The sequence below is a fragment of the Malurus melanocephalus genome, unplaced genomic scaffold (assembly GCF_030028575.1).
Source record: "Malurus melanocephalus ecotype Western Australia unplaced genomic scaffold, MMel_1.1 scaffold_54, whole genome shotgun sequence".
NCBI classification, from domain to species: Eukaryota; Metazoa; Chordata; class Aves; order Passeriformes; family Maluridae; genus Malurus; species Malurus melanocephalus.
In genome coordinates, this window is record NW_026623286.1 from 2,250,589 (window position 1) to 2,271,718 (window position 21,130).

Sequence of the window (21,130 nt, forward strand, 5' to 3'; positions counted from 1 at the left end):
GCTCTTAAGTACACCAGAAAACTTGAAAGATGCATAGCTTTGGTAGCTGGCGGCTTGGCATGGCTCTTCACAGATGTCACACACTGATGTGACAGCGGAAAGGACTCAAAGATTGCTCTGCATGAATATATGGAGCCTACAGGCCTGCGAAACATGGGACACTCAGGAAAATTAATTCTAATTAATTTGTAGAGTGGATTAGTTAAAAATCAAAATATTCCTTTGTCAATATCATCAAAGAAATTAAGAAGCAAGTTGAACTTAGTTTAGGTTAATTTACTTCACTTGCAACCCTGCAAGCATTTACCATTTTTAAGCAATCCCCTGTAAAACTCACACTTTTGGTAATTTAGTTAAATTTACCTGAGTATCTAAGTACAGACAAGACTTTAAAAAGGAAATGGTCATTAATTACCACTTCTCCGTAAAATATGAAGGATGAAACTTATCTAGTTTATCTAATCACAGACACCCTCAGTTAAGGAATAAAGGCTCTGATGTACTTCATTGAAATGCAGTCTCACATGAATTCTGTTCAGCTGGGGGTAAAAGGACACAGAAGTCACCTCCTCTTCTAGAGAAATGACCAAATGAGTTATGATCAGGCACAAATTATTGTATCTACCAAAGAACATATAYATGGGACATCAGAATAAACTTAAACTGCACAACTTTATGAAATGTTCAATTTTTATATTTACACTATAATTAGTACAAAACTGCCTTTTAAGTTTTCTGTAGAACAGGACAATATCTACGGGACTTGATACCCTAGTATGCCAAATCAACTACTTTGAAGTATGATAAAGGAATCTAAGAAGAGTTATAAAGAATAAGACACCATTTTCAAACTATACATAGTGTTTGCTTTTGTTTCTAAAAAGGTACTTATATCCCCAAAAGGTTTTTAATTTTAAATAAGCAGGGCAGAGGCAGGGAGGGGGCAAGGGGGAAGACTGGTTGTTGGTACTAAAGCCTTTACTGTAGTAAACTAAATATATTTACAATTTATACAAATGTTTGACCTTCAACAAAAGTACAAAAACATATCACAAGATGCAAAAGCAGGAAACAAGTTCATCTGAGACACTGCTGCTCTACACAGGACAGAATGCAACTTGAACTGCAAGGAACAGAAAGGTATTTATCCCCCATATTCAGGCAATGAGAACAATTTGCATGAGGTCACAAAGAAAGAAAAAAATAAAAGGCTCCAACATTCTTCAGTAGACTTGGCTTTTAAAAATTATGTCAAAAACCTAGGCTACATGTGTCCGTCTTGCCTCTGTGTTCCGTCTGGTCCACGTAGCCAACACTTAGTTGCTGGATGTTGCCTTCTATTTTGAAAAATCGKAGTAATTTCATGGCAATGTCTGGAACCTCAACACTTTTGTTCCTTTCAAAAATTCAAAACCTTTCTACTTCTACAACTAAGAACAATTTTGGCCCAGTTCAACTTCTAAAAGAATATCCCCATCATATTTTTCAGTAGATAACTTCATAGACTGTAGCCTTTTTGTCTCCAGAGCCAGTGACTATGTACTTATCATCCACAGAGATGTCACAGCTAAGCACTGATGAAGATTCTTTGGACTAGAAGAAAAATAGAAACATATTACATCATTTTAAAAAAAGTCTGTTATCCTCTTCTCAGCATCCCATTTTGGGTAGATTCAACTTGTGAAGATATCTGAGTCCACTCTTGGGACTCTGCATGTTTGTTTTTTTTCATTAAAAGCAACATCATCCTCACCTGGAAGATACTGGCTCCATAAGGAGTTCTCCATGCATTAAGAAGGTTATCTTTCCCAGTACTCACAAACCATTTACCTAGAATATAAATCAGAAGGATACAAAACCATGAAAGAGACATCTGACAAATTTTGCGTTTTCAATTCACATCAATGAAATCTGTTAACTAATTACTCTTATATAAGCTCTCACCCCTAATCAACACAGTACTTTTGCTTACAATCAATGTGGACACTCATGCTTTTGCAGTGTATTACATACTAAGAAATCCCTAAACTCTTTAAACACAAACAGCTTTTAACACATGGATCAATCCTCACAGCAGCCTCTAGAAAAACAGATGGTTGTTTGTAGATAAGTGCATTTGAATTCATAAAGCAGGGATACTTATGTATTACTAGAGAAACTGAGATGTAATAACTAATGACTATGAAATAACTAATCAGCAAAACACAAATTAAGAGCCCTGACCTCCARTTCTATGTTCGGGCAACTTACCACAGTAAGCAAATTTGAGTGACAATACACAACTCTCATGAAGGTGCAGTTGATACTTGTCTGGTTTATTTACATGTAACACTTCGACATTGCTGCTCTCCATTCCCACAGCYAGCCATTCACCAGTAGGACAATAACCAAGTGAAAATATCTGAAAATTAAAACATATTGACACCTTTTAATTTTTTTTTTCCTACAGGTAATTTTTTTCTGTGGTTAAAATTATCTGTGAGAGAGAGACAGAGATAAGGGCAAATTCACAYAGTTCAATAGTAAAACTACAGTTCAAAATTCAAGTAACTAAATAACCCATTTTTACCTATTAACCTAGAAAAACAGTTAGAGAGAGTAGTGTCAGGCTATCATTTTCTTCTGTAACTTAAGCCCATAAGAAAGCGTGTTGTGAGCACCCAAAATGAAGAGAGTTTATCTATTTGGCTAAATCTCACCTTTGATCCTAAGGGTTTCCTTCCCACCCCACACATTCCCCCAAGCAGCAGGAAAACCCAGTTACCTGTGATGTGAAGTCATGCTGYTGTAGCTGTCTCCCTTCTCTCAAGTCCCAGGATCTGACAGTGTTATCCAAACCTCCTGTCCAGAGCTTGGTGCCATCATTAGAAATGTCAATACAGCTGGCTCCATCTGTGTGGCCCTGGAATTGCCTGATAAAACAAACCAGATTGAATAATGATTTCCTGCCAGAGCTCAAGGTAAACACTGTTGTGGTGTTAGTTTTGGACTCTGTACATGTGTGTCATCTCTTCTGTGTCTGCCGATGAGCAAGAATCAGCCCCTCCCTCTCACTGAGCATTAAAGACCAATATTACAAAAACATTTTCCAGGTGCTAGAGGAACAAATTGCATCATGGCTAGCTCAATAAAATAAAATCTACTCTTTYCYWRSMRGKTYYKRAAAAAAAAAAAAAACTAAACAAAACAAAACCACAAAAAAAAAGCACCAAAAAAACCAAACAACAAAACAAAACACAAAAAACCCCCACAATAACAACAAAAAAACCCTTGTGAAAATATTAAAGCACAGTAACTATAGCTAAAACCAGTAAGGATAACTCGGATTAAATCAAAGTGGTCAAGGAACAAAACTTCCAGATTCTGAAAACAGCTTCTGTATTTTTCTTTGGCTGCAAGTTGGGAAGATAAATAACAAGCAGATACACTAATAGAAATGGATCCAGATAGAGATCCAGATAGTTAAACACAAGCATTGCTGAGTCACAAAGTTGCATTCTCTGTGGTAGGAGATTAGAAAAATCTAAATAGTGCAGTTTGTTTTATAACCTTCTCATTAGCAACTCYCAGCTTTCAGCAACCAGAAGGTCATCTCAAGTTTTTCTTAATCCTTTGGCAAAAGTATTCTGAGGCTCCTGCATTTTTTATCAGCAATTAGCTTTAGCARAGGCCTATACCTCAAAGGGAAAGGTGGAGGGCGGGTGGGGAAAAGACAACCAGCTTGGGAACGAAGGRTATGAATCACAAAGAACTGCCACAGAAAGGTCACACGACACGTTTTGTTTTAGTAGCTCTGGTCTCAAAATTCCATCTGTTATCAATCAGCAAGATCAGCCAGCAAGTGGTGGGAACACGTACAGCAAACATTTAAAAAGCAAGACATCCATAGATGTGTATAGATGTCATAGAGTGAACTTTTACAGGGACTAAGCATGCACATGACAAACTGAAAACTTTATATAACTAAAGTTGTATTTATTGACCTAAAATTTCAAAAATTCAGAAAGTAAAATTTGCAAACACATTAACATGACTCTCTGCATGTAATTTTCAGCTAATTATGGATATACRGGAAGTTTAATTGAAACACAGCAAACCAAGCATATTATTTAGTTTTTGTGTTCAGAACTTTTCTTTCCAAAATTAGACTCTCTCATCTCAAAATATTGCAAACCACCACTACTTCAGTAGGCAGAAARTAAAATTTATTTTATAGTAAGCCCCTATGCTTTCCTAGTGAACTGAGAGGATCCACACTTTAAACCACTTTTGTAAGATTAATTTTACTACTTATCATTACTAAATAAGAACTGAAAATACCCTTTATTACTTAACAAGGCTTAAGACAAAGGAAAAGAACAAACCTCAAAGTGCTCTCTGAAAGGCATGTACAGCCTACACCAATAACAAACCAGCAGGAATGCTGCTTGTAGAAACCTGCAGTCKAATCCCAAAGAATAGAAACCCACAGGAGCTTCAATATTGAGTATAGTAGGTTATGAACCAACTTACTGAGCCCTGAAAGCACTTCTTCCAAGATCAGGCTGAAGCTACCAAAACTAGTTTCTGCCTAACTTTATTCTTTGAATAAAAAAACACTATTTACTTTGCTGCCATGATCCCTATTCAGGAAGATAAATATTTATGTAGCTCTCCAAAGAGCAACTTCTATTAAAATTTTCTGTGAACAAGTAATGACTCACCGGACTAATGTCTGGTTATGCAGATCCCACACCGCAATGTTGCCATCACTGCAGCAGGAAAAGCACACCTTGGAATCAGGGCTGATAGCCAGGGCATAGCAGGCCGGTGCTGAGGATGTCAGCTCTGCTTTTATACGAGGMGTTGGAGCTGCCAGGTCCCATATGGATAATGTGCTGGCTTCCCCGCCAACTATGAGGGTGCATCCATCGGGCAGCAATTTACAGGAACGGATGTAGTTATCTCTGTTCTGTACAACACAAATCACCTCGGTTACGTGCCTGCCAGTAATGACCACTAATATGATTGTGACTGCACCAAAGTTTTAAACATTACCAAAGTACTGAAGAGGAACCAGCAGATTCTAAAAGGTTTGAAACACCTACTTCTCATCACTAATTAGAAACTGCAGCTGCAGAAATTAAAACTGCAGACTCCTGTTGCCACAGTCTACTCTATTTCAAACCTGACGAATGGCAAGTTTTCTATCTCATTACACAAAAACAGAGCCAAAGTAAGCTTGCTTTCCTACAAATGTACTCCATCAGTGAAGGTCACCAACAATAGAAATATTAAAGCAAATGACCTTTCATTTGGCATTTAACAACCCTATATGAAAATGTCGTTCTAGTCTCATGCCCTTCAGACTTCTGAATTTTTCTTTCAAGTACTACTTTGCATTCACAGTATGATTAAGGATTAAAGTTAAAAGATTAAGGATTCCTGTATTGGCCCTGTATTTATGTTGGTCCTTTGTTGTTCATCATGATTCTTGTTGTACTTATTAATCTCGCATTTGTGATACCATTGTTGATTGAGAGGTATTGTGGGGGAGTTAGCAACAGAAGACATTTCTACCTTTCCTTATTACAACCTTAATTGAGTGGCAACAGTTTTTGATGAAATTGATGGTTAAGACCTGTAATTCGAGACAGAGAAAAAGCACTGCAAGAAATATCTAACAGCATTCCCACTACGATTTTTTTCAAAGTTGCAGCAAAAGAGTAATAAGTAGAGCAGTGTAAATGTTGGTTTAATTAGTCATTACTGCTCCATAACTAAAATGAAGGCTCTGCAACCAGACAGAACAGAGTACCTATTCAAGTGGGCTGTTACTACTAGGCAAAATGATAGCAGGAAAGAAAGGGTAAACGGTAAAAAACACAAAAAAAACCCCACCACATTTAATTAGATCAACACTGAAGCTAGAATTTTCATTCACAATACATATTGCTGTGCTTGACAACTTTAACTCTTCTCAGTTAACACTCCACAAACCTCTTGGCTGCTTCTAGTGAGAAGCCATTGAGCTTTTTTGAGCTAGCTTTTCAGCTACCTACACTACTGCACCCAATAATCACTTTTGTACCCTGCACATGTGAAAACAAGCATAATATGTATAATTGGTAGATCGTGAACAAAAAGCATAGCAAGACTTAACGTGACCTTTGGTACCATGTCACATTATTTCAGTATGTGGTTRCTACCATCTTACAAAAAATGAGGGTTTTGTTCCTTTTGTAAGTGAAAGAACTAGGAAGGTTCTCTGCAGCCCTGCRTAAGACAAGCTACATTCCTTTTAAATTCATGCACAAAAATCATCAGTATAACTAGAATGGGGAAAAAAACATCAGGTACGYTTCTATTCAAAAATTTGATTTAATCTGTTATTTGACCCTTAGTGATGATAATTATCACTAAACAAACTAGCACTATTCTCTGTAATACTGTTATGTATGGAAAAAAAGCACACCAAGAAACAGATCTGCCTGCTATTTCCTTTTAGTAAGAACAAAATCCAAAATCCAAACAAGGACAGCCTTTTTTTTTTTTTTTTTTTTTAGAGTCTAAGAAGAAGCTACACTTGTGCATTAATTCCTGTTCACCTACCAGGCAGTCCAGCTGAGAGACTGGGCTCTTGTTGCCAGGCTGACTGATGTCCCAGACCTTGACACAGCCCTTCCCACCCGTGTACACGTGTCTCGTGGGGTTGCTGATGGTGACTGCACACACAACTTCCCCGTGGTTCAGAGTGTTGATCTGACGGGCGTGGCGAGGGATTCCTGGACCGATGAGGGCATCAGGAGGGAAAGGAACTGGCTGCATCTGACCATCAGCAGTAACGTGAAAGGAGTAGGCTCTTTTGGGGAAAGGAAAGAAGAGAGAAGACAAAGAAATTTTAAAAATCAGCCATTACAGTTCATGAAAAACACAGTATTTTAAATTTTAATTCTTTGCCAGTCATCTCACAAAAATCAGAACTACAGTGTCAAGTAATATAAGCACATGAAACCTCAGAAGATAAGGATTCACAACAGATATTTTCAGCTTTCCGCAGCTGAAATATTAGTGTAGTGGGAAAGCAGGCTGACTTCTACCCTGAACTCTACAGACCAAGGTCATGGCTACTGTCCATCCCTCAGCCACCTGGATAATCAAAAGAGCTTTCAGTCCTTGGTTTCTAGCTAGCGAGTCTCTTAACACCACAAGTCTTGCAGCAGCAGTCCCTCACTATGGGGGGGACTYACTCTTTCATCCTTCCATGAATGAGGCTTGCGCCTGTTGCCTTGCAGCATCACAAGGCAAAGGCAAAGTTCTGCTTGATTCTTGCACTTCATCTATAACATCACCACTGGCGGTACTCATATATCTCTCTTTCTAGCTGGTAAGTTGAACTTTAAACAGAAAAACAGAAACAAAGAGTGGTTGCACAGACATTTCATCAGAAAGCTGCTATTAGCTTCTCCTAATTACGTTTTCTTGAATAAATACCTTGGAAAAGTGCTTTCAGTTTAGAAAGGTACTTTTGGCACTTTGAAACACTCTTTATTTGTATTCATTGCATGATTTCAAGTTTATGGAAACTGAGGGTTCAGGAAGTGACATTCTAGCACCGAATAAAAACACTCCTTGGGGAAAGTACATGAAGTTATCTTTTCATGGTCACTGAAAAGTTTGAAGTGAGCTCTTCTCAAGKACAAGTGCACAAACACCAACAAATAAAGGTTCCAGGTGCAGAGGTGGTTCTTTGTTTGCTCATTTTAAGTAATAATACTACASTAAATACTAGAGAAAATACTACAGTAGAAGGCTTGTTTTTGTTWTACTAGTGAGTTCCTTTTCTGCTACTTCTCTTTTAGCTCAAGCTTTTGATGCTGTTGTTACATTAACAGCATCCTTCAAGAGGCCAAAGTGGCTAAAAATAGTAAGATATGAGTATTCTTCTTTTTCACTAATAAGCTGCCATCCCCCTACTGAAACATTTATTTTTCTAATACATTTTTCTATTCAGAATTCCCCTTTCTTTTCCAAATCTACTTTCTTCCTCAAAAATCTTCAATCACCATAGCTCAACTATGAGCATCATATCTTCCAAAAACCCAACAACAGGTATTCTATTTAATCTGCTGCTCTGAGTAATAAGCTAGTATTTTCAAAGTATTTTATTACATGTTCCCAAGTATCACACAGTTTGAAATTAAGGAACAAGGATGGTGCCTGGTTCTGTACCAGACGTCACAAAGCAACTGAATCTGCTCTGCTCCTGGGCRTAAGATTTCCTCTGAAAATGCATGAGGAGAGATGAAAGAACTCTTCAGCTTTTTCATRCAGTAAGTACCAGTGGAAACAATCAATCCATGCAATATCACAGTTTTCTCTTAAATGAGTGGTAAAAACTGACTAACAATAACTGCTACTAAACAGAGAAGAAATTAATTGTGAGTATTTATGCAATTCTTGTAGTCATTCATGTTTCATGGTTAGACATACGAGCAGGAAAGTTTGCTTAGAGAATAGAATACACAGAAATGGAGGATGAGAAAGTGCAAAAGATGACAAATCTTTTTGTCATAGAAATGTCAGGAATGGGAAATGCAAGRTAAGGAAGGAAGTGCAAAGTTCACTCCCTTACGTGTACGCAAGGCACACAGCATTTTATCCCATGGGACCCTTTCTGGCTTTTTGCTTGAAGAATTACAGTAATGATAAAGGCTTAACTAGAAATCCATTTCTGTCTGTGAAGAAGAATAGAGACAAGACTGTCCCAAAGTAGCTATTCACTAATCAGATCAAACACAGGATAGGAGAGGAAGCAGAACAGGAGTGGCAACAAGATTGTTTGAGCATGAACAACTGCACAGGTTCATCTACAGAATTCAGCTAAAGAATCATAGCATTTAAGACACTGAAAAGYTTGGCCCCATCCTGGGCTTCAGATCAAAGTCAGCTGCAGAATATTTGTTAGCAGTAAGAGTACACAGAACTGTACAACTTTGAAGYTGCAGCCTGCCCTTGCTTTTATCGTAGACTGAAGCAAAACAATTAAGCAAGTATTAGGCAATTTTTTTCCAGCATGTTCAAGATGAATAATTACTTGTCCATGACTTTTGTTTTTCATTTGAAGGCTACGGCTTAAATGTTCTGTTCAAATCAAAATACCTAAATAATTAGTTTTGAAATGCTTAGGTGCATACACAGAGCTTCTCAGTTCTTGCTGACATGGGGTGTGAGGATGACAAAAGAAACATTTCTCAAGAACTTCATGTTTACTGTAGAATTGTGATGACTCATGCTTTGAAACAACAGAGGCTTACCCAGTGTATTTTTTTWAAAAGTAGAATTTTACCGATCTATCTGTGTTTAAAATGAGTATCATAGAAGCAGTCACTTTTTTTTTAGCTTTTGCTACTAAGACTAGCTGACCAGGACTCAGAATGACTGAGTTTGATGGCCTAACAAATAGACCAGTGATACTTTCTTACAAGCCAAGACAGCTTTTTCCACATTGCAGGTTATCTGCAATCCACTGTATAAAGAAATGGCTACCCTTTGCCAAATCCCTCTGCCAAGACAAGCACGCAAAACAGTAAATGTTCCTGTTTGTCTGAAGATATGTGGCATGTAATGCTAACATCACCACTGCCAGCAAACTTACGGCATGGTAGTCCAGTGACTTGGACCTRCTAGGTACTATGGTATAACTTTTGTTACACAATACCTTTTAACCTTGAAAAAAGTCATTTCCCAGACTGACACTCCTGACACTCCCTAGACAAGGAAAGTGTCTGTCTCCAGAAGAACACAGTACTGGAGACAGCAGTGCAAATGACTTATTCGCAGCTCAGTCGTTGCTGCCCTTGGCCTCCTCTTCATCGGGTCACCATGACAGAGCACCTACCCTGCTGCCTCTGGGAAGGACTGCACTCACAGCACTACACCTACAGAAAACTCAATTCTTAATGCACTAGTCATAGTCACAAGCCTCTTGTCTCAAAAATGACAAGAATTTTTATTGTCTAACCTCAAGCGTCAACAGCTAGCAAAATCTGGCAAATTCTTGAGTTCTCTAAAGCTCAGGATTTCTTAACAGGCACCATTTCACTACTCATTTTTCTTTTAAAACTGACCAAGAATGCCAGAAACTGCTGTTTGGTCTCATGACTAGAACAAATTTCTGTCTCACTCAGAGSATTCTGCCTCTATCAAAGATGGCTATCCAATCATAGATTACATGATTATCCCTCTTTGGTCAAATGACTGTTAGMATGCCAAGCTTCCTTCCTTGTGTTGGGCTAACAACCACAGCAAACAAAGAAAATTATCTTATACAACTGCAATCAAAATTTAACATAAACAAGCTAAGCACATATTAACAAATATGTAAATATACACTTTTAATTAATTGAATATTATGGAAAGAATAATCACAAGAAAAACTTCTGCGCCTTTTACTTGGAAGAGTTCTAAGAAATAGTATACTGTCATTTATTTCTGAAGAATGGAAATATTATTCTAAATTACTGCATCCAAAGACTTCTCCTCGTGCGTGTCAAAACAGGACTGAGAACCTTCAGACTTCCTATGCACAGCAACATGGTAAGTGCTACTAACACAAACCAGTTTCTCAGCTTAAATCTCCAATTTCCAGGTAAGGATAAAGCAAGTAAGTATCATCTGACATTGTAAGTGTCATCTGACATTCTGAGGAGAATTCAGGATAATTAATTCGTTACCCCAGAATATAGAAAATTAACTAAACTACCTGCCAGCTAYTCTAAGTTATCAGATTCATATAAAAACACACACAATTTCAGCCTACTGGCATCATGCAAAGTCTTAAAGACTATGCAAAGCAAAAAAAAAAAAWTATTAAAGCAACACWCAAAAAACTTATAGTCAAGGGCTTAGTTAAATGCATGCAAACAAAAGAGTTCAGGATTCAGACACCACATGTTCACATCCAAGTGAGTTTTTAACAGGCTACTGATCTTTCTATCACGCTGGTCATTAACAAATCTCAGAACGTACAAGGGTTAAAAAAATCTGGGTGCTTTGAGAGATGTCTGTCCTTTAGAAAGGAGAGAATTTTATTTTCTGCTGGTTGAAAAAACACTGCAAGCATAACCATTAATAAAAAATGTTCAGCCTTAAGCATACACATGTGAGTGGGTAAGCAACAGTTCAATTTGAAAATTCTCTGAACCACTTGCAACAACTCACTAAAACTTCACATCTAATAAAATAAATTCAATGTTACACCATATCTGCATTCTAGGAAAAGGCTGACTTTGAAAATAAACAARACATACTCCACCGATTTGCACGATTATATCTACTCTGTACAGGAGGAAAATCCTGAAGTAGGTGAGATATTCAAAAATGCTGCAGGTAGCAGACAGCATCTAGCCAATCAAGAATACAACATGAAATTCTTCTACTGTCAATGGAAAGATAACAGAAGAGTTTGTGGAATTTTAGGCTTGCCTCACTAAGCAAAGAAGTAATTTTAGAGGAAATGTACACATAAMATGACCACAAAAAATGCCAAACATTGCAGAACATATTAAATCAAGTGGAGACTAGGGAATACACATCAAAGTAGGTAGTATATGAAGAAGTATGAATAAAGTGGCAAAAACTCTAAAAAAACCTGAACAACCCCCACATATCTTCCACCCTGCCAGACAGTAATTTACCAAAATTACCAGGATATAAAGCACTGCAGCATACGTATACTGTCCTTTTGTCTTGAGCAGTGTAACAACTGGTACTCAGCCACAGAAAATTTCTGATTGAACAAAAACAGGTTTTGATAGCTTACAATATAAAATATTGCAAGGCATTAATAATGAAAGAAGTCACTGAAAGCTTATGAACATATTTGTTTAAAAGTAAAWACTTACTGCCACTGTATTACGTGATTTTCAAAAGCATTTTAAGTATGCCAAATTCTATTAAAGTCAGCAAGAATGAGTCTGATGTTTTGAGAACAAAGCCTGATCCTTACTGCACTAGATTTAAATACACCACCATTTGATACACAACACCAACTCACTGAGCCCTCACTTCAGTAACCTTGTCAACACATCATTAACTTTAAGTAAGACCAAGATTTAACAGGTTTCTCACACTGCCAACAGATAGCTAAGCCTGTTCTCAGAAGCACAGTGGATAACAACAAAATCACACTCAGGGTGGCTTTCCAGATTAGGTCTGTTGGTTTTTTATTGTTATAGGAAAAGATCAGCAGAAAATGTACACTTTTTTTGCCTGTAATCTGGTATCCTTTCAAGGATATTTGAGAGACTGACATTACAATGTATCACTGTTTACTAATAGGAGTCCAAAATCAAAGCAAACAGAAATATGAGAGTACGGAACTTTCACCACAGCCTGTCTGATAACTTAGACAGCATCCCAAAAGTAATAGTTTCTAAATGTTTCCTGAAACTACAAAAGGAAAAATTATATTTAGATTGGTAAATAGACATTATGTAACATGAACATCCCGCACAGAAAGTGCAACGTGTTAAATGAGTTTCCAGTCCCTAGGTAGAGAAAAACTAATTGCAAGTTCCTGTTGAAAGAGAAGTCAGGACTGTCTGCCAAGCATGAACAAAGAACAGGTTCTAACAGAGTGTTGACAAACCTGTTAGCTAATTCTCTCTGCCTCATTTTCTCCAGAAAAATAGCTGAGCTAAAGTTGATGCACTAGTACCTGCGCAGACTACTGGTCCATAAATACCTAAAAAAACCTGCCTGTTTTCAGAGGTCATACATGCTCATGAGCCTACTGAATTGGTTTAAGTACAGGGTCAATGGTCTGCCAAAGGTAAATTACTGCAGCATTTCATGTATGCTGCTGAATTTATTTTATTGCAACCTCAGTACGTCACAGTGTCCCAGAAGTATTTTACTTAGCAACTGCTTAATCAATAACCTAAACTTTGAAATAAAAAGAACTTAATGTGAAAACTCTTCTTTGTACCACCACCTGCTCTACACCTGCTTCATCATCCTTTGCTCYCCAGCTGCACTCACACAGAAGTTCTAAATAGCTTGCTCTATTATTCAAAGTCCGTGTAATCTGTTGTTAAAGTAACTGCTCCAGATACCCGCTGTCATCAGTTGCAGACTCCCATGCCTGATAAAACAAGTGCCAGACAGGAGTCCGCAAGTTTGCACTACAGTGTAAACAGATTTTTCAGTGTAGTGCAAATTTTAGTTTCAATATATCTTTACCTAACACATTCTACCATTATCTACCGTTTTATCTACCGTTTGGTTTGTAGCCCCCTAACTTCCCCCAAAAGGATGAAATAAAAAAAMCTTAAAGTACAACTTCAACAACTTTTCCTTGGAAATAGGTATWTGCACACCTGTTTTGGGACACAACAACTACGATTAGAGAAATTTTATGTTGCAGGTTTTACCTGGAGAAGTCYAAAACACCATCTTAGAAACAACCAGACACTAGCCCCTTTGAAATCCCTGTCCACTGACACAATACAACTTCATTCTAAATATGATAGGTGTTACCAAAATGTTAAAAGTTACTTACGGTTTTCCCCCAGGAATCCCTGCTAGATTTGGTGGAATTCCAGGTACTCTCATGTGAGGAGGAGGATCAAACCCAACCTAACAACAAAAAGTGAATTAATCTTGGAATTTCTCATCAATTTCTCAGCAAGCCTCTTTTCTCCACACCCAAGATATCACGCATTTAACTAAAAGGTGGATTTTACCTATAGTATCAGACAAATTAATGACCCTCCATCGGGGGGGGGGAACCCAGACATTTTCCCTGAGCATTCTTCTGACAGAAGCACTCATACGTGAACAGAAAATCAGCAACATTTTCATGCATTCACACCACTGAGCATAACACAGCACCTCTGGTTAGCAGGGAAAKCCCTGTGCTAGCCCTGGAATTAGCCCATGTCAGCACCACAGGCYATGCCAGTGCTCTTTACACCTGAGAAGGCTAGCATGTGCTCAGGCTGGCACAGAGTGATGCTGGAAAGCAGCTTTGGGCCCCAGTCAGCATCTCAGTGGCTCTGCAGTGTTCTGTGTGGGCACAGCAGCTGAGAGATCTCTCACAGAGCCACATTGTGGRGTGCAAACAAACTTGCCTACAGCTCAAAAAAACTACATTCTCYTTACATGCTGCAATTGCTCTGAATTTTTATGCACATCAAATTAATCATGCAGAAATTCTGGACCAAAAAGACCTAGTTTTTCTTCTGAACATTACACTAGATTTAACATGGTTACTGCTTTAAAAGGAAGGTGTATGCAATTTAAAATTTGCACATTTTTACATAAAAGCACTGTTTACCAGTTTGAGAAAAGTGGCCATACAAACAATGAGAAGTTGGCAAAAAAAAGCCATTTTGCAAATTTACAAGCAGTTTAAGCTTGTCCATGCAGAAAGCTACCATCAAGTTCATGTTTGCAGAATCAGACCCCTAGGTTATTTTGCATGACAGCCACTATAACTAACAGGTTCCATTTACTTGCTTCACCCACAACAGCCACTATTCTTAACAAACCTGATCTCAGAGCTCCAAAATGGTATTGATTAACTTCGCAGCTTGATTTCCACAAAAAAAAACCCCAACAAAATACAGAGACAGAGCCCCAGATAAAAAGACTTTTACATGCTTTGAGATGAATTATTTGTGTCTAGTTATGGAACAAAAATGTGGTTCAGCAATAAAAAAGCAGATGTCCACAGCTACAGTGGAATACTTTGTGCTTACCAAAACTATGTTTTCATTTACAGCACAAAATAATTTTTTGGTATTTACTCATCAGTTAAAGCACTGATACAGGAGAAGAACAAAAAGAAAACATACATTAATACACTTAGGTTCTTTGTTTTCAAGCAAATTTGTTTCTTCAGCCACACAGCAAAGTGAAGCATGCAGTGAAGCACGCAGTGAAGCTGTCAAGCCTCTGGCGCTGATATGAGCTGGTAATTCTGCAGTGCTAAATGAAGCATGTAGCTTTTCTCAGTGAACCACAACTCACAGGACTGAGATTGCATGCAACGTATGGCCTACCATAGGAGATCTTCCATAGGCAACCACGGCAGCTGCAGCAGCAGCAGCACTCATCTGAGGTGACATATTGTGCAGGCTGGCATAAGCTGCCCCTGGACTGGTTAACTCTCCATTCATGCTAGCGTGAGGTACCATTCCAAACGGAGCAGGGTACGGTCCTGGTACTGCCAACGGCGTTCGCAAACCTGCAGCTACACAATAAGGAAATTAAATGGGTTTATTTATGTATTCCTGYATACAGGGAAGAAAGCAGCCTTTTTTCTTCTCCCCTCCATCTCACCTTCCCCTCTCACATACACACACTGTCAAGAAACATCGTCATAATCTGTCAGTACCACCAGCTCTTTTCAGTGTAAATAAGATCTACTGAAGTCTGAACTTGCTGATTACCTCTAGCAATCTCTTCTAGCATTACCTATTTCCATTTCTGTAATATTCCCCTGTTTACATTAATATCTTCTTTGCCAAATTAAGCAGTAAAGCTGACAGACATGGTTTACACAGCTCATGTCTGAAGCAACTGTGCGTACCAGCCTGAACAGCAAAAGTAAACTTCCCCCGGCATTTGTCAAGCTGTGACTGCAGCAAATATTAGTAGACTCAGACAAAGACTGTAGAAGGGATTGCATGCAGAGTAAGTACCAGAAACTTCTGAGACGTCTTTTTATATTGCATTCAGTCTCTGGATTATTTGCAAAAAAAAGATAAAGACAAAAGTAAACAAAGAAGACTAAGAGATAGAAAGATACTCAAACTTGTGATAATCCAAACATCTGCTTCTCATCAAGCCCTCTCTTGATATCAAGAACAAAGCAATATATTTAGTTAACAGTCACAAAGAAGTATATGTGTAAAAAAAGATTAATTTTGGAACCATAAAAACACATGAGGTAATGCATTTACCAGCTTGGTTAACCAGAGGGTCCATTGTGGGAGGTTTGCCAAGGCCTGGACGAAGTCCTGGAGTCGCACTRGTGCCTGGGGTTGGCACATCACCTCGAGGAGTTGGTGTGCTGGATTTCAGAACAGGCGTGCTGGCTTTTTCATGCTGGTATCATTAAACAAATTAAATGAGTATTATTTTTAATCCAGGCCATATTATACAATTTATCACAACAGCAGCTGGGATGCTGGGCACCCACTACCTAGTCCCTCAGCCAATTTTCATAAATCCACACAATGCTGACAACATTAACTTGTGAGAGAGAAATGCTGACCTTTTTGATTGCTGCCAAAATTAAAATAAGAAACATAGAAAGTTATTTTCCTCTTCTACTGACATAAAAAAAAATGCCTGAGCTCATTTTTGTWCACAAAAATACAGTACACATTACCAACTATTTTAGCTTTAAATTATTAATATCTCAATTTTTATTGGGCACACCAAATCTAACTACAAAAACAACATACCACTGTAGTTGACAGTATTAAAAACCACAACAYGAAAGTTACAGAGAATCAGATCAAATTATTAGTGATTCTGCAGCAAAAAGTTTTCAAGGAATAAAGCTTCATCGGAACAGTTTAACAAAAGCCTGAAGAACTTCTTATTGACTGTATAATAAGGCCACATTAAACCACAAGTTATTGCTCCTAAAAAACCCCAAACCAATGCTTAAGCAATTCTTGTTCTTTGTAATAAATTTACAAATCATTTGACAGAAATGTAGGAAAAACAAGAAATCAAAACAAAGCAGAAAATATTTCTGTGGAGGAAAGCTCAATAATAAAGATCTGGAAAAAAAAGTAGTCARTTTCAGCTTCAAACATTTACTGCCAGGTAATTTGTGCCACAAATTATTGCTGAAGAAAGGAGAGTTAGGTTTTACAAAAAAAAAGAAGATAATCTGGACCACAGACTACTACCCACCAGACCCATTTCTTTGGATTTAAGGGAAGTGGAACTTCCTGAAGAGGCTGTAGATGCTGGACTGCTGGAGGCATCCTTCTTCAGTAGGCGGGTTTTGTCTATACCATTTTCACGTGGTGAATGAGTGGGACTTGCCCTTGGGGAAGAAGGATCCTAAAACAATGGGAAGGGAAGAACAGCACAGAACCGTGTCATAAACTAGTACCTTAACACTACTAAGGAGTTTATGGGRAAAAAAAAAAACTAGAACAATTTAGCAGTAAGTGCAAATGACATTTCGTTATCTTTATAGAAAAAAAAAGCTGAAATCCCTTCATCATCTAGAGATGTAAATAAAGTCATATAATATGCCATCTGTTTTTATTTTACACTACATGTTATCATAAATTGTTTCCAAGCACAGACTTTGCAAAGCACACCTAAGTACAAACTAAAGCGAGTGTGGAAAACATGGTAAGAGCAAGGAAAACTAACAGTAACTACAGTAACTTGACACTGTTTTTATCACGTACATTCTCCATGCTCAGCTAGCGACAATAAACAGTTCAATAACCTCTTTTTGGCAGTAAAGACCTTGCTCATCTCTACCTTCAGAAGAAAAGATGCAAGCATGCCTTCACAGATTTCACAGAATATCTGGAATTGGAGGAGACCTACTAGGATCAAGTCAAACTCTTAAGTGAATGGCCTGTCCAGGAATGTTATATGCCATAATAGCTGTCACTTTTTTGCTAAACACCATCTGTAACTGTCTTGCATTCCTATCTACRGGAAAACTGAAATCATCTCCCAGGTGACTATTTTTCACTGTTCCAGAGGCACTTTCTGCACTTACTTTAAACTTGAAATAGCCAGCCCCATGAGTTACAATGCTATCAGAGCTTTGCAGGTTCTCCATGCTCCTTTGGCTCATAAGAATAGCACCAGGGAGAAATCACACCTCACAAAAGGCCACTACGTCTACTGACTGATTATTTCATTGTAAGCTGACCTTCTGAAAGGATTACTAAAATCATTAGTTGGATACCCATTTTTCTACTTGGCTGACATAATTTGTACACCTGGAGCTCCTGAAGGCACCTGGGGCTACTGAGGGCACTTCTCTACAGCTTCTCTCCCTGTGCTTTCCACTGAGCTGAAGAACCTCATTGCTACATTCAGGCTTTCAACATCACTGTATGAAATAAATGATGAGGAAAAGGGAACACTCATCCCTTCACCTTGATGCCATTGCCAAATCTCAGCCCTGGGGAAAAAGGAAGTGTCTACAGTCTCTGGAAAATCTTGTAAACAAACTTAATTCTAAAAAACAACATCTCTGGAAAGCTCTGTCTTTAACTTAGGATGTTAAAATACAAGCAGTTTTTAAAGTAATGTTTTAGTAACAATCCTACTATTAAATACAACATTAGATAAYGTCTTCCTTTTTCATTCGATGATAGTAACTTGAAAACCTCAGCCTTCCACATGCACTTCACCACAACCCTCTACACCACAGAGCAGCTGTGAAGTGTCAGAAMAGTGACTGCAGAGGGAACAGACCTGGACAAAGCAGAAGGAAAAACCGAGATGGCAGCCAGATAAAGCTCAGAGGAAGACATAGCAACTGCAATACTAATAAAAAGGAGAAGCTGTGAATATTTTAACATATCCACACACAGGATTATTTTTCTTCTAGCATCTAAATGTACTTTTCCTTTAACCTTTGGGCAAACGTCAAAACTACAAAAATGAAAAAAGTTACCTCATTGGATACATCTACAACCAAGTTATCGTCACTCTTGTCCCCATCACTGTCCTATTAAAAATAAATAAATATAGTGTTCATTTCAATTAGTACAATAAGAGCCCAGAGAGAAAGACTACGCATCTAGTCAGACATTTTTTGTTTTTCCTAAACAAAATAAAACAAAAAAAAACCCCAGCCTTTCATTAACTTATTAGCAATAGTGAGAACAGTTAAAACAGAAATACAAAACCTTATTTCTGCTACAGCAGTAAAAACCAAGTAAGGTAGTACTATTAGAAACACATCGATCAGACCATCACTTCAAGATGGTCCAAAACCCCTCCTAATTACCATCATAAACAGTGCKAACACTACTCCTAAAAGACAAAGGCACTCTGTTCATTCACTRATCTTGTGTTAATTTAGAGAAAGTACTGCTTGTGCATACCTGAAAAAAATACAAAAATAACCATATCTCAGGAAAATTGAGTTTTTTTGGCATGTTTGATGAATCATCTTCCTTAAAGTGAGAGTACCATTTTTCCCCTTTTCCAGAAAGGCAAGTTCTTAAATTAAAAGTTCTGGGGAAGAACAAACTTCAGAAATGCCAAGGCATTTCAACATTTCTGCCCAAGAAAACCAAAATACTTGGACATTTCTAAACAGAAATGTTCCGCTGCAGCTTGTCAAGCTGCATTTTGACTATTTCAYTTAGATCTATGTCCACCTGATCTGTTCTACTAATGACTGCTGTTACTCCAGTGTCTCCTGGTCCCTATCTCCAATGGAGGCCAGGATGCCCCAGCAGAAACACTCTGTGATGCACAGAGGTTCTAGGGATTTCCACAGTACAACACAGTGGTTCAATCAGAAGGCAAGTCCTGACTCAAAACCAAACAAAGAAATTAAGTGACTGTCAAAACTTTAATTTTTGTGGGAACAAGTTGGACATTTCCAATAAAAGTACTTTCAGTTAAAACATTCCCATGCAAAACAAACCAGACACACAAGATTGCTCAACTGTCCGCCATCAAAGTGTCTGAGCTTTGACACATAACACCAGATCATTCCTCTTGCTTCAGGCCGTGCTTTAAAAAAAAGCAAAACAAAACGAAACCACCCAAACCCAACCAACCAAAAAACCCCAAATCAACCAACCAACCAACCCACCAAAAAAAACCCTAGAAAACCCAACTAAAAAAAAAAAAAACCCAAACCAACATGTAGTTTCAACCCTTCCCTTCTGCTAACAGCCAAATCCTGCTCCAAGAATACCAGAAACATAATAGGGATCCAAGAGTGCCACTTAAGACAGAATGGCCACTCTATTTGCTACTCAGGAAGCTATCCAACTAACAGGTACAAACGAAGGAAATTAAAGCTTTGGCTCCAGTTATCTGCCACCTCTTGAGATGTATGAAGCAACCAGAGTGCAAGAATAAGTAAAAACACATTTGAGAATGTGGAGAACAGTAGGTGGATGCTTGTCTGTCAGAAATACCACTCTGGAGGAGGAGGGCAAAATTAGCTGCAAAGCAATGCTTAAGTGAACTCCACTGACTCTGTCATCTTAATAATCAGGAATTTCCTGGGATTATCAAAGGCATCTCCTGTAAATGTTATTGATGTCAGAAGATTGTCCTCACTAATAAAGCCACACAATGAAACTACATAGGTACTAACACGAAAATTAGTCAGAAGTCAAAAAGGGAAAGAAAATTCATTTTGCATTCCCCTTCCAAAAACAACAGTTCATACAACTCATTTATGCCCCTTTTGAAAAAAGCAATACTTCCTTGTCTCTACAATGGCCTCATCTAAAATGAACTCAAAATCAATAGTTCTGTATTTGCATAACTCGTGGATCTTTAAAAAAAATCATCAACAACATTAGGATAAATCCGGAACCTTCTAATATTTTTGCTTTGCTTCATTTTTTATTTTGATGCTGCCTTTAGCTGTGAAATTCATTTCAAACAAACAGCTGGCAGAAACACATTTAAAATGTGAAATAAAACAAACTGCTTTTACTGTGCAATGACATCCTTTACATTTCTGTACTGTAGAAAGACAAGAAAAAAAGCAAGTTTAGCTTTTACTTCCTTTTTTATCAAGAGTTGSTTAAGAATGACTCATCTTCAAATATTTAGAATGAAAAATGCCAATAGAATAGGAGACCCTCAAAGTTGAGGGAGTAACACGGGGAAGTTTGCCAAATACTTCTGTAATCAAAACATTATTATTAGAAAGTGGTGGAAATACAGCTTGTAAACCCATTAACAGCACTAAAATACCCAACAGCTACTCAAATATATTCTCCAAATGGAGAGAAATTAAAATTACCCTACCAAATACTGAGAAAATAAAGTGGCACCTAATTTTCTTTTGGGTTTCAGTAACCAAGAAGTCATTAGTGATCTGCATCACAGAAACCAGACCATTTGCCACATTATTGCTATGTCAAAGTACAGTATGTTCCATTAG

General features: G+C 37.8%; 1 protein-coding gene across 3 annotated transcripts in view; it reads right to left on the minus strand.

Annotated features, from left to right (window-relative positions):
• Nucleotides 1-261: 261 nt before the first annotated feature.
• The window catches only part of TLE1 (TLE family member 1, transcriptional corepressor), a 72,902-nt gene continuing 52,033 nt past the window's right edge, over nucleotides 262-21,130 (minus strand). For all 3 annotated transcript variants that reach the window (XM_057365570.1, XM_057365569.1, XM_057365568.1), the window contains 11 exons: nucleotides 18,662-18,715; nucleotides 16,918-17,070; nucleotides 15,951-16,095; nucleotides 15,048-15,238; nucleotides 13,544-13,620; nucleotides 6,592-6,841; nucleotides 4,704-4,951; nucleotides 2,765-2,912; nucleotides 2,251-2,401; nucleotides 1,754-1,830; nucleotides 262-1,593 (listed from right to left, as the gene is read on the minus strand). In XM_057365570.1, coding sequence (XP_057221553.1) covers nucleotides 1,486-1,593; nucleotides 1,754-1,830; nucleotides 2,251-2,401; nucleotides 2,765-2,912; nucleotides 4,704-4,951; nucleotides 6,592-6,841; nucleotides 13,544-13,620; nucleotides 15,048-15,238; nucleotides 15,951-16,095; nucleotides 16,918-17,070; nucleotides 18,662-18,715 — 1,602 coding nt within the window. In that variant the 3' untranslated portion in view covers nucleotides 262-1,485. The remainder of the gene's footprint in view (nucleotides 1,594-1,753; nucleotides 1,831-2,250; nucleotides 2,402-2,764; nucleotides 2,913-4,703; nucleotides 4,952-6,591; nucleotides 6,842-13,543; nucleotides 13,621-15,047; nucleotides 15,239-15,950; nucleotides 16,096-16,917; nucleotides 17,071-18,661; nucleotides 18,716-21,130) is intronic.